The following is a 12,885-nucleotide window of genomic DNA, read 5'->3' as shown; positions in this document are numbered from 1 at the left end:
ACACCCAAGTGTTCTCTTTCAAGTTTATTTATTTAAGAAACCCCACAAATTATTTTCAAAAGCAAAAATGAAACTTGACAGTCATTTTAGTTTGAGCTAAACAATCGGAAACACGCGCCCTTCCCCATGGAGTACATTTGGCTGGAAACTGTACAAATAAAGTGTTCACATTGACATACATAGTGATGTGTAATAAATGTGCTTCTGTCATACATAGTGACATGTAATACAACTATCATACAGACGAGGGCTTTGATTCAATCTGAAGCGCGATACAAATTTAAAAGGCAATGTTCCCGCATTCGTGATAAATGCTGCATGTCAGCTCAATTGGAAATGGCCTTAAATGAAATTGCGCTTCAGCGCTATGGATTGAATCGAGCCCAAGGTTATATTGCCCATTGATACACAGTCAGAGTGATAAAACCATTTTCCAATCCAGCTGCATGTATTCCCCTGAGAACACTTTTTGTTTTATAATACCAATCAAATGTGCACCTTTCAGCAGTCAGGGGATGTCAGATCTATAACTTATTGATGTTAAGAGAGACTGCAAGAAAATATAATAGAAATAGATCGCCAAAACGCAGGTTAGTATTCTGCAAAGGATATTCAATTCAAGGATTTTCCAGCATGTTGACAAGAGAAACAAACAAAAAAAATGGACAATCAAATATGGCATTCGCCAAGCTGCAAGAGGATGTTCTAGCTGTTGTGATTGGCTCTTGGCTGTAAATGCTAAATCGTAGGCACCTGTACGATTGTCATGTTTTCCATCTGCCCAGAGAAGCAGTGCATGGACAGCATTGTTGGACACAGGCTGAACGAAAGAACACACACATACCCACGTGCACAAGCGAGCGCGCACACTATTCCAGGGCAGTTATGAGAACACAGAAGGGAGGGGGGGGGGGGGGGGGTAAGGTCATGTGACTCCAGCTGAGCAGAGGACTGAGGACCAGGACATATTGAACACCACATACTGATTAGTTTGTGATTTGGCCAATTGGATTAAAACAGCCATGGGGATCTCAATCGTTGATCAGTGCCAGGATCATGCTGTGGAGGAGAAAGGAAGTGTGTGACAAGTGCTGAAGTGACTATAAAACTAAACTTAAGCTCAGGCTAAACATCAAAGTTATCCTGTACTAAGCAATAAATGAAGAAGCAGTAAGATTAGCTACGTTAGTACTGTAACATATGACAGCGGCTAGCATATAGAATACCAGACAGGAAGGGCCAGTCTCTTACCTGTACAGGTAGATGAAGAAGCAGAGCAGGTGGAAGCCGAGTTTGATCATGGACTCTTTCATGTGAGACTTTAGTTGTCCCCGGTTGTGGATCTCAGTGGGGTCAAACACCCCCATGTTTCCCATGGGCACCTTCCAAACCCTGTCGGATAAACAATAGGTAGAGGAAAACTAACAACACTTGAGACAAAAGAACAACTGCTTGGGGTTGGCATATATCTCTAAGAGTTGGGGAGTTTGAAAAGGGCTTACATGGGCTAGGGTAGTTATAGTATTACTTGTGGGTGCTGGACTTCCTGCTGAGCAGGATGTCAAGTTCAATAACGTCACTTCCTGGGGGAAGTTCAATAACATCACTGATTTCTGGGGGAAGGCAGACACAGTGAGCCACCTAGTCCGGATTGGTGAAGAGATAGAGAATGTGGAGTTGTAGGTACCTGGGAACCATCATGGACAGCACACCCTCTGTTAATGCCAACACTCAGAACATCATACACCTGCCATATAGAGAGTGTGCTGGCTTTCTGTTTCCTGGCCTGGTACGGTGGGCAGTCAGTGGCTAATAAGGGTGTTCTCAGGCGGACTGAACCTGGGGTCCAAGCTCTGCGGGCTGCAATGCAGGGGGCTTCCGAGCCACTATGATAAACAGGCAAGGGACAAGGCCAAGAGCATCATAGAGGAACCCACACACAATCTTGCCCAATGATTTGAGCTGCTGCCCTCCAGAAGGCGATTAAGGGTCTCACTGTTCAGTAAGAATAGGAGGAAGGCAAGTTTCCTTCCATTAGCCATCAGCCTGGTAAACAGTGGGACATAGGACAGACGCATGCCCAATACACGGTCAGACAGTAGAATATGTGAACATGGAAATGTGTGATTTGTATACTAACTTTCCAGTTTTCAGTACTGCATGTAATTTGTGTTGTGTTTGTATGCTGACGTCACAAAATTAATTTCAATGTAAATTAAAAAATAAAGTGTATCGTAAGGTTTACACAAAGCCACTGATGACATCTCTGCGTGGACCCCCTCACTCCTCATACACAAAAGTGGCTTTACTGTTCACATAAGAAAATAAGTTGCCGTTGATCATTACAGTTTTTTTCGATTGCTAAACGACAGTGGACACAACTGGAGTCACATGTGCAAAACTCTAACTACAGTCTGCACAGCAGCAGTTCATGTGGACCAAACTCTAGTTCGTTTTTCATTGCTTTCAAAACTCTACACACTTATCCCATGACTTTAACCACAACCTGCACAACACTGTGGATTTACAGCCCTTTGTTCAAATGCTAACACACTGCTGTCAAAACTGTGAACCACACATTCAAAACGGAATAGATTTCAGCCTTGTGCCTTTCAAACACTGCTGATTGCAATTTCAGCTGAAAGGCTAAGTAAGCAGGTGCCTTGTTTTAGACTTGTTAGTGAACACACACATATATTACAGTATATATAGGTAGAGCTCAGAAAGACTCATTTTGGAAATGGAACAAGGAACATGGATTCGTGGAGGGAGAAGGGTGGCAGGGAGAGGGCGGATGCGTGGAGGAAGACAAAGAAGACAAAGAGCTGTTATTTCAGATGAAATAAGGGCTACACTTATAGACCATGTCGTGAACCATGGTCTCTCATTGAGAGAGGCAGGGTTGAGGGTGCAACCCAATCTGCAAAAATCCACAGTGGCATCTGTAATGCGAATTATCCATCATGCAAACAGGTGAGAGTTACATCCTTACAGTAAATGAAAACATTACAGGAATCTATTTTGTATTGCAATTATAGAATATTTACACAGACTGTAAAATATATTTTTACAACAGGACCCAAAGGCTGCCCCCAACAGGGGGAAGAGGAAAAATATTTTCAGATGCGCAGGAAAATGCTATTGTTGACATGGTTGTTGTCAACAATGCAATAAAACTGCGGGAGATTCAAGATAGAGTGCTGGCTGATAATGATATATTTGAAAATGTTAATTCTGTCAGCACAACAACTATTGCTCGAGTCCTAAAGAAACACCAAGTTACAATGAAACAGTTATACACTGTACCGTTCGAGAGAAACAGTGAACGGGTAAAAGAGCAAAGATACCAATATGTCCAGGTAAGACGTCTGAGGTTACGTACACAGCTATACAAAATATTTACAGTATAAAAAAACACTAGCATTTCTACAGTAAAACTGTGCACTTACTGTTTTTCAGAGAGTAATGGAGGTGGAAGCACTGGAAAGACCACGTTCATTTGTATTTATCGATGAAGCTGGATTTAACCTTGCCAAAACACGGCGCAGAGGAAGGAATGTTATAGGTCAAAGGGCCACTGTGGAGGTTCCAGGCCAAAGGGGGGGAAATATCACCATGTGTGCTGCAATGGCCAATGATGGTTTGCTTCTCAACACACCACTCATTGGCCCATACAACACAGAAAGGCTTATAGCTTTCCTAGAACAGCTCTATGCTCAGCTAGTGCCAGCAGAACAGGGGGAGCCAGTAAGAAACCTCCAAGTTTTTGTCATAGTTGGCGATAACGTTGCTTTTCACCACTCTGCAGCTGTCACAGATTGGTTTGCAGCACATCACAGATTTATGGTTTTGTACCTGCCTGCATATTCACCCTTCCTCAACCCAATAGAGGAGTTTATCTCTGCCTGGAGGTGGAAAGTGTTTGGTCACCACCCACATGACCAAATGTCTCTTTTGGAAGCCATGCGTGCCGGATGTGAGGACACGATTCCATAGGACTGCCAGGGATGGATAAGGCACTCCAGAAGGTTTTTCCCCAGGTGCATGGCAAGAGAAAACATTAGATGGGATGTTGAAGAAAACCTGTGGCCTGATGCTAGAGAGAGGCAGGATTAGCCCCTCAATTATTTGTTCGAATTACAGTATGTAATTTTAGTTTCTACCTTTTTTTTCTCATTACTGTAATTCCGTAAATTACTACAGACTATTGAAGCAAACTGCTAATTTAATTTTAATTTACCTTAAAGAATTGTTATGTTCTAAAAAGTTTAATAAATCACGTGAAAGAATGTCACTCTTTTCTTTGAAGAAAATATTACTTTGTATGAAGTCACTGAAATTGTTCAAACTGTAAAGATGAAAAGTTTGTATTTTCTGTATTGGTGTTTGATGCTAGTGTTTTTACTCTCAGTGTGTTCTGAGTGACAGTGTGTGTTATCTCAGTGAGGGTTGTGCATAGTGTTTGGCTGCACTGAGCGTGTTTTGAGCCATCAAATCAAATCAAATTTTATTTGTCACATACACATGGTTAGCAGATGTTAATGCGAGTGTAGCGAAATGCGTGTGCTTCTATTTCCGACAATGCAGTAATAACAAGTAATCTAACTAACAATTCCAAAACTACTGTCTTGTACACAGTGTAAGGGGATAAAGAATATGTACATAAGGATATATGAATGAGTGATGGTACAGAGCAGCATAGGCAAGATACAGTAGATGGTATCGAGTACAGTGTTAAGAGTTGTGTTGCTTGGAATGAGTTTTGCAGGTGATGTGAACTGTTTAGCTCAGGTGACTGTTGGTAGTGCAGACTGTAGTTAGAGTTTTGCACATGTGACTCCAGTTGTGCCCACTGTCGTTTAGCAATCGAAAAAAACTAACATTCAGTTGTCATCTCAAACAGCAGGTACGGCGTATTTACCTGTACATGTTCCAGGCGGCCACAGGCAGGTTGAGTAGGAAGACAAACCAGTGCAGCGAGACGAGCATCAGCACTGTTGCCAGGGCCTGGCCTACCAGCTCTGGTACAACCCACTGCAGATACACATTATGAAAAGTATATGAGCACAAGCATACGGGACACAATAGATAAAAAGACAACTGGAGACAACGTGCCACAGAATTATAAGTCAGGAAGTTCAAAGTTACTAACTACATGTAGGGTAAATCCATTTGAATTCAGTAACTTTTTGACTGCACCCCTTTTGATTTGAATGAAACCTTCCATACATAGGCCTATTTAACCATTGTAGAAATGCTCAGAAAGTGACTTTTTGGACCTGAATTCCAAAACATTCACGAAATAAAGGTGCTCAAAGTTAACCCATTTTGCATACCCCCCTCCATACCACGTCGTCATCACTGGAAAAGATAAACGGGTGAGATTTATATCATTTAAAAGCTTACAAACAGGGTTGTCAAATTGTTTGATAATTTGTAGATTTATTTTTGTAATATCATTTATTTTTTACCTTTGTCAATTATCTAAAAACGCTATTCGCATATGCTGTAGCTTAGACCCTATTTGACAGGATTTTTGTGTTGTGTCATCGGTTAAGACACAACCTGCTCCTGAATAAAGGGCGGGTGTCATGTTCTGGCTGATGTACAAATATGGGAATAAAATTGAAACGTCAAATTTCAAATGGTACCACAAAGATGGTTGGAGGGCCACACATCAGCGAACGTTGACTGGAAACCTGTTGTTTCAAATTATACTGTCAATCGTCCATAGGAAACCATAGAAATATAGATAATAGAATTGGCATAACTATTTACGTTGACAGTCGACGATGGGCGGTCATCTTTGTGGTAGTAATTAGAAGTTAAAATGTCAATTTAAATTGCAATAGTGTACCAGCTAAATTGCAATGGCCTGAAGGGATAGTTCCATTCTATGAATTATATTTCTATGATTGAAATGACACCCAACCTGTATTCAAGAGCATGTTGTGTCTCAACCGATGGCAGGCACAACACAGAAACCTTAGATGATGTGAAATAGGATATATTTCAATATATTCCAATTTTTTTCTCTCCAAGAAATAAAATAGTTTGACAAAACTGTTTTTAAGCTTTTAAATTATATTAAACTCCAACTATCTTTTCCAGTGAAGAAGACATGGATGTCTCATGGTATGGTGGGGTACGCAAAATTGGTAAACTGTTAGCATCTTTATCTCCTGAACCTTTTGGCAATCAGGTCCAAAAAGTCACTTTCTGACCACTTTTCCCATGGGCAAATCAAAAAGGGATCTAAATCAAAAAGGGATCCTGACAAAAAAGTGATTTCTTTCAAATGGATTTAGGGATGGATTAACATTTAGAGAATGGTTACCTGAAGGAAAATGGGGGAGGGTCATGCTTTATCAATTTTAGTCAAGGGGAGGGGTTAGTATTTTCTTAATCTAGTCCAGGGGAGGGTTATGTAATTTGTAATACACTGCTCAAAAAAATAAAGGGAACACTTAAACAACACAATGTAACTCCAAGTCAATCACACTTCTGTGAAATCAAACTGTCCACTTAGGAAGCAACACTGATTGACAATACATTTCACATGCTGTTGTGCAAATGGAATAGACAACAGGTGGAAATTATAGGCAATTAGCAAGACACCCCCAATAAAGGAGTGGTTCCGCAGGTGGTGACCACAGACCACTTCTCAGTTCCTATGCTTCCTGGCTGATGTTTTGGTCACTTTTGAATACTGGCGGTGCTTTCACCCTAGTGGTAGCATGAGACGGAGTCTACAACACACACAAGTGGCTCAGGTTGTGCAGCTCATCCAGGATGGCACATCAATGCGAGATGTGGCAAGAAGGTTTGCTGTGTCTGTCAGTGTAGTGTCCAGAGCATGGAGGCGCTACCAGGAGACAGGCCAGTACATCAGGAGATGTGGAGGAGGCTGTAGGAGGGCAACAACCCAGCAGCAGGACCGCTACCTCCGCCTTTGTGCAAGGAGGAGCAGGAGGAGCACTGCCAAAGCCCTGCAAAAGGACCTCCAGCAGGCCACAAATGTGCATTTGTCTGCTCAAACGGTCAGAAACAGACTCCATGAGGGTGGAACGTCCACAGGTGGGGGTTGTGCTTACACCCCAACACCGTGCAGGATGTTTGGCATTTGCCAGAGAACACCAAGATTGGCAAATTCGCCACTGGCGCCCTGTGCTCTTCACAGATGAAAGCAGGTTCACACTGAGCACATGTGACAGACGTGACAGAGTCTGGAGACGCCGTGGAGAACGTTGTGCTGCCTGCAACATCCTCCAGCATGACCGGTTTGGCGGTGGGTCAGTCATGGTGTGGGGTGGCATTTCTTTGCGGGGCCGCACGGCCCTCCATGTGCTCGCCAGAGGTAGCCTGACTGCCATTAGGTACCGAAATGAGATCCTCAGACCCCTTGTGAGACCATATGCTGGTGCGGTTGGCCCTGGGTTCCTCCTAATGCAAGACAATGCTAGACCTCATGTGGCTGGAGTGTGTCAGCAGTTCCTGCAAGAGGAAGGCATTGATGCTATGGACTGGCCCGCCTGTTCCCCAGACCTGAATCCAATTGAGCACATCTGGGACATCATGTCTTGCTCCATCCACCAACGCCACGTTGCACCACAGACTGTCCAGGAGTTGGCGGATGCTTTAGTCCAGGTCTGGGAGGAGATCCCTAAGGAGACCATCCGCCACCTCATCAGGAGCATGCCCAGGCGTTGTAGGGAGGTCATACAGGCACGTGGAGGCCACACACACTACTGAGCCTCATTTTGACTTGTTTTAAGGACATTACATCAAAGTTGGATCAGCCTGTAGTGTGGTTTTCCACTTTAATTTTGAGTGTGACTCCAAATCCAGACCTCCATGGGTTGATAAATTTGATTTCCATTGATAATTTGTGTGATTTTGTTGTCAGCACATTCAACTATGTAAAGAAAAAAGTATTTAATAAGAATATTTCATTCATTCAGATCTAGGATGTGTTATTTTAGTGTTCCCTTTATTTTTTTGAGCAGTGTAGATTGAAATGTCAATATTTCTCTGAGATTTAGTAGTAGTTGCTTATTAGGCTATATATCAATGTGTGTCCGATACCGCCCCTCATCTCTGATTCTCTGCTGGGCACTCAATATCAAATGTGCCTATAGGCTATTTAGTGTGGTCTCAATCAAATGAGCCATAGCATATAGGCTATTTAGCGTGGTCTCAATCAAACGATCCATAGCCTATCGGCTATGAAGTGCATGCTTGAGAGGCACATAGTAAAGTTATATTTCTAAGATAGCTGCTGGGATGGTGTAAATGAAACTAGGCTGCATTACACACTGCAATGGATAATCCAACCCTGAGCCCCAGCCTGCTCTGCTTTTGCTAATCAAAAATGTTTTTGTTTGCTGTCTAACCAATGGCTGTGCTGTGTAGGACTACAGTGGCAGTTCAGGAGAGTCAAAGTTGCTATCCACTGTGTATGTTAATTTGTATTTTGGGTATAGGGGAGGGCTGATTTTTTTAAGCGTTCAGGGAGGGTTTAGGTCAAATATATTTTACTGTATGGAGGGCCAGCCATTTTCATTTCAGAGAGGTCCGATTTTCTATTTTTAATATTTCACTCCCTTAAACCTATACCAACATTAACAAAATATGAGGTTCTGTCTCATGTCTGCTCTGCACACAGCTTATCATGAGTCCTATAGAGTACATCAGTATGAGTCATAATACCCATGGAATCAAGCGGTCGAACAGGGAAATGGTTCCAATACATTTTCCACCATTGCTTTTTCCCCATAGGGGATTTCAGAAACACTTAAAATAATCAAAGCAATGTTTTTTTGTCACTTGCGCCAAATACAACAAGTGTAGTAGACCTTACAGTGAAATGCTTACTAGCCAACAGGGCAAATTTTAAGTAAAAAATAGGTATTAGGTGAACAATAGATAAGTAAAGAATTTTTTTTAAAACAACAGTAAAAAGACATTGAAAAATAACAGTGGCAAGGCTATATACAGGCACCGGTTAGTCAGGCTAATTGAGCTAGTATGCACATGTAGGTATGGTTAAAGTGACAGGGTCCTTAGCTTAGTGATGAGCTTTGAGGGTACTATGGTGTTGAATGCTGAGCTGTAGTCAATGAATAGCACTCTCACGTAGGTGTTCCTTTTGTCTAGGTGGGAAAGGGCAGTGTAGAGTGCAATAGAGTGCATCATCTGTGGATCTGTTTGGGTGGTATGCAAATTGAGTGGGTCTAGGGTTTCTGGGATAATGGTGTTGATGTGAGCCATTACCAGCCTTTCGAAGCACTTCATGGCTACGGACGTGAGTGCTACGGGTCTGTAGTCATTTAGGTGGGTTTCCTTAAGTGTTCTTGGGCACAGGAACTATGGTGGTCTGCTTGAAACATGTTGGTATTACAGACTCAATCAGGGACATGTTGAAAATGTCAGTGAAGACACCTGCCAGTTGGTCAGCCCGGAGCACACGTCCCGGTAATCCGTGTGGCCCCGCGGCCTTGTGATTGTTAACCTGTTTAAAGATCTTACTCACAGCGGTTACGGAGAACGTGATCACAGTCGTCCGGAACAGCTGATGCTCTCATGCATGCCTCATGCATAAGGGGCTCATGTAGGCTTACCCTCGCGTGACTTTTTGATAACTGTGTAAATCTCTCTAGGATAAAGTGACTTTCATCAATATATTTACCTGTATTTACCCACCAAAAATGAAATGCTAATTAGCTGCTAATGTGGCTATCATAAAGAACTACAAATGCAATGATAATCTGGACGGGACTGCCGAATCAAGGCAAAGGTAGGAATCTCTGGATTAACTATCTAATGTTAGGTAAATATAGTAATGAGTAAATTGGCTAAATGTATTTAAATGGACAATTATGTGAACTGCCTTATGCAAGTTTTAAATTGACACAATACCTGTTAGCAAAGGTGTCAGCTTGCGATGTTCTGCAGGAGCTTGCAGGGATTTGTCGTTTTGCATGTCTACTTTGATCTTAATTAGCATTTTCAAATCATAGTAAATAAAGCATAATATATAAGTCACCTTGTCCGAGATAGATTTACATGGTTATCAAAACATGGCGACAGGGTAAGCCTACACGAAACCCAGCCCTTATTTGAAGTGTTTCTAAAAATCCCCTACGGGAAAAATTAATGGTTGAAAACGATTGAAACCACTTTCCTGTTATCCAGGTTTTATGGGTATTATGACACCACTGTGGGGCTCTATGGCACTCCACATCCCTTTTTGCAGTTGGAAATGTCCTGACCCTACCCAAATGGTCTGTCTAAACGTAAATACACTTCGCTTGCAATAGGATTTTGGAAATGTTTGGAACTTAATAAAAATGCTCCGCCATTTCCTGGTTGCTAAAATTCAACGTTAGCGTAATTTCAGTTTTTCACAAAACAAGCCAGTATAGTGTAGAGAATCATTGTAGCGTCTAAACTGCTGTGAAATATATTTTCCATAACCAAAAATATTGTATTTTCATCTGTTTGAATGAAGATGGTGTACAAAACCTAAAGTAAAGACGCGACAACTAAATGGAACGGAAGCATAGGATGCGCACACACAACAGATCTACCCTTTCTTAGACTTGCTTTCAATGAGAATGACAGGTCTATAACCAGTGGCCAAAAAGTTACATATTGCAGCTTTAACTTTCATATCAGCGATGAAAAAACACAAAAGATACACTTACAGTACACAGTTTGGCAAAGTTACACCCTGCTGTGTAATTATTTTATTTTTTAAATACTCCAGACGGAATCTAATGTTCCAATGAAGGGAGTTCGATTTAGCTCTCCCGGTTAACCCGTTCTGTGGTCAAAAATAATGATTGCATTCGTTTTGACCACAGGCTGCCTCCCGGATTTGTGGAGTGGGTAACAAGGTGGGATATCTCTCTTTATTAGCTGGGTGCTCTGCCAGCAATGACCTAAAACGAAATCCCAAATTCAAGAACATTGGGAAACGCCGGCACACCAAAATGTGGCCCGGTGATGCTCGATTTACGATTCACAAGTGTATCTTTTGGTATTTGAAATATTATTTATCGCTAATGTGAAAGCTAAATCCCAGAGGTTTCCAAAGCCTTATCGCAAACGAGATTGAATGTTTCTAACCGTTAAAACAGTGTCGGGATTATATCATTTTACAGTGAGCCAGCGGTGGTCTACACCTTTAACCGAGAGCCCCAAAGGAAGGCTATGCCCCCTGGGTTCTCGAGAGCCAGCTAGCTGTGTGTGCATGCAAAAATATATATATATATACTTGAAAGATGACCCATGCCAACTGTGCTTACTCTGTTTAACTTCGAACAGCAGGCTCGTGCATTGATGTAGTCACACTCTAGATCGGAGAGGGTAATTATCTATTCATGAAGTTAAGGTATGTAAACTGTCTAGGCAGAGATGCATCAGGCTAGCTATACAGTAACAGTTTCTCTATATTCTGAATGTCAGCTAACTCGAGCGAGGAAGCCATTGAATGCGTGGGAATGTGTGAGAAACAAGGACTAACAGTCTAAGCGTACAGTAACCACTGAACTTTTGCTAGGGAAAAAAAACAAGCTGCAGATACCGCATCTAAAATATGTCAACACTGCTGTTGACAGCCAGAAGAACGGCATTTTAAAGTGCAAAGGACGAACAGGACGTTGGCTCACTGGCCCTGGCTGGCTAGTTCGCCAACGTCAGTTTATCAAGACAGAGCAGCACGGATTGGATTGATCCGGATTGATGCCAACGTTAACTAGCACCGTCTGCCACAGACAGGTGCCCACAAAGCACGAGCGCTAAAAACGTATTGATCATAACAAAGCATACCAATAGTGATCCAGTACACAACGTATTAGCTAACGTTCAAGCAAAGGATACGAAGTACACAGCCAGAAAAATTAAAGCACAGCAGTCGACCAGCGATAGAATGAACACAGCCGCCTCCATCTTTCGTCTTCCGCATTCACTGCTATTTCCGGTTATTTTGAAAATAGGTGCAAATTGTTAGTTAGCTTTTACCTATGCTGCCACCTCTCGTACTGTAGTAGATAGTACAAACTACCGCCCATGAGACAGACCTACAGTATAATACAAATAAAAATAGCCCACAGTACAAAGCATAGCCTGCAGTGAACTACATGTAGTTCAACTAGCACCGCAAGTTTAAGACCATATGCTATTCTCATTTACGTCTGGTCTTAACAAGAGATGGGTCACCGTTGTTTGATACTGGTTTCCTTTATTTATCTGGCGTGGCCTACGGCCAAATAGTAACCTGTGTTGAGTTTGGTTAATAAACTGGGAATTCGTAAACGCAATCCAGCCAGGTCATTACAATAGTTTTACTGACCAGAATATGACGTATTTTTCTGACCACCATACGAGCAGTTGGTCATAATTGTGACCTCTATATTATCTCCTATGTTATGCAGCCAACTGGTCACAGTTAAGATCTCATCATAACCTGGTAACGACCACCTGACTACAGCTTGTTACCTACACTCTTAGAAAAAAAGGTTCCAAAAGGGTTCTTCAGCTGTCCACGTAGAACCCTCTGTGGAAAGGTTTCTACCTGGAATCAAAAAGGGTTCTTTAAAGGGTTCTCCTATGGGGACAGCCAAAAAACCCTTTAAGGTTCTAGATAACACCTTTTTTTTAAAGAGTGTACTGTAAAATGTATTGCTGAGGATAAAGTTGGATATTGAAAACATTGTTCATTACATTTCTATTTGTTTCCATTGTCAGCAATTAAAGTTAATCTGCAACATATTCTTACATTTTAAACAGATCAAGCAATGGCAAAAACAAATCTAAATCACAATTTTTCGCACATCGGCATACAGTAATTGTTTCATAATTCACCCACAGACATTACATGCA

At 41.9% G+C, this 12,885-nt stretch overlaps 1 protein-coding gene across 1 annotated transcript; it reads right to left on the bottom strand.

The window, feature by feature from the left end:
• Nucleotides 1–11: 11 nt before the first annotated feature.
• Nucleotides 12–11,985, bottom strand: LOC139394938 (protein cornichon homolog 4). The gene is made up of 5 exons (XM_071142835.1): nt 11,884–11,985; nt 11,310–11,378; nt 4,922–5,034; nt 1,252–1,392; nt 12–1,059 (listed from the first exon to the last, which is right to left on the bottom strand). Exons 1-5 carry the CDS (start codon nt 11,950–11,952, stop codon nt 1,032–1,034), a joined length of 420 nt encoding a protein of 139 aa, XP_070998936.1. The 5' UTR covers nt 11,953–11,985; the 3' UTR covers nt 12–1,031.
• Between the last annotated feature and the right edge of the window lie 900 nt (nt 11,986–12,885).

The sequence above is a fragment of the Oncorhynchus clarkii genome, chromosome 3 (genome assembly GCF_045791955.1).
Source record: "Oncorhynchus clarkii lewisi isolate Uvic-CL-2024 chromosome 3, UVic_Ocla_1.0, whole genome shotgun sequence".
Lineage (NCBI taxonomy): Eukaryota > Metazoa > Chordata > Actinopteri > Salmoniformes > Salmonidae > Oncorhynchus > Oncorhynchus clarkii.
Note: the sequence above shows the minus strand (reverse complement) of the source record. Positions and strands in the feature narration are given on the sequence as shown.

Coding starts and splice junctions, on each gene's coding strand:
- LOC139394938 (XM_071142835.1), bottom strand. CDS start 11,952: ATGGAGGCGGCTGTGTTCATTCTATCGCTGGTCGACTGCTGTGCTTTA. Junction 1,393..4,921: donor GCCGCCTGGAACATGTACAG/GTAAATACGCCG, acceptor TTTATCCGACAG/GGTTTGGAAGGTGCCCATGG. Junction 1,060..1,251: donor TTCTTCATCTACCTGTACAG/GTAAGAGACTGG, acceptor TCTCCTCCACAG/CATGATCCTGGCACTGATCA.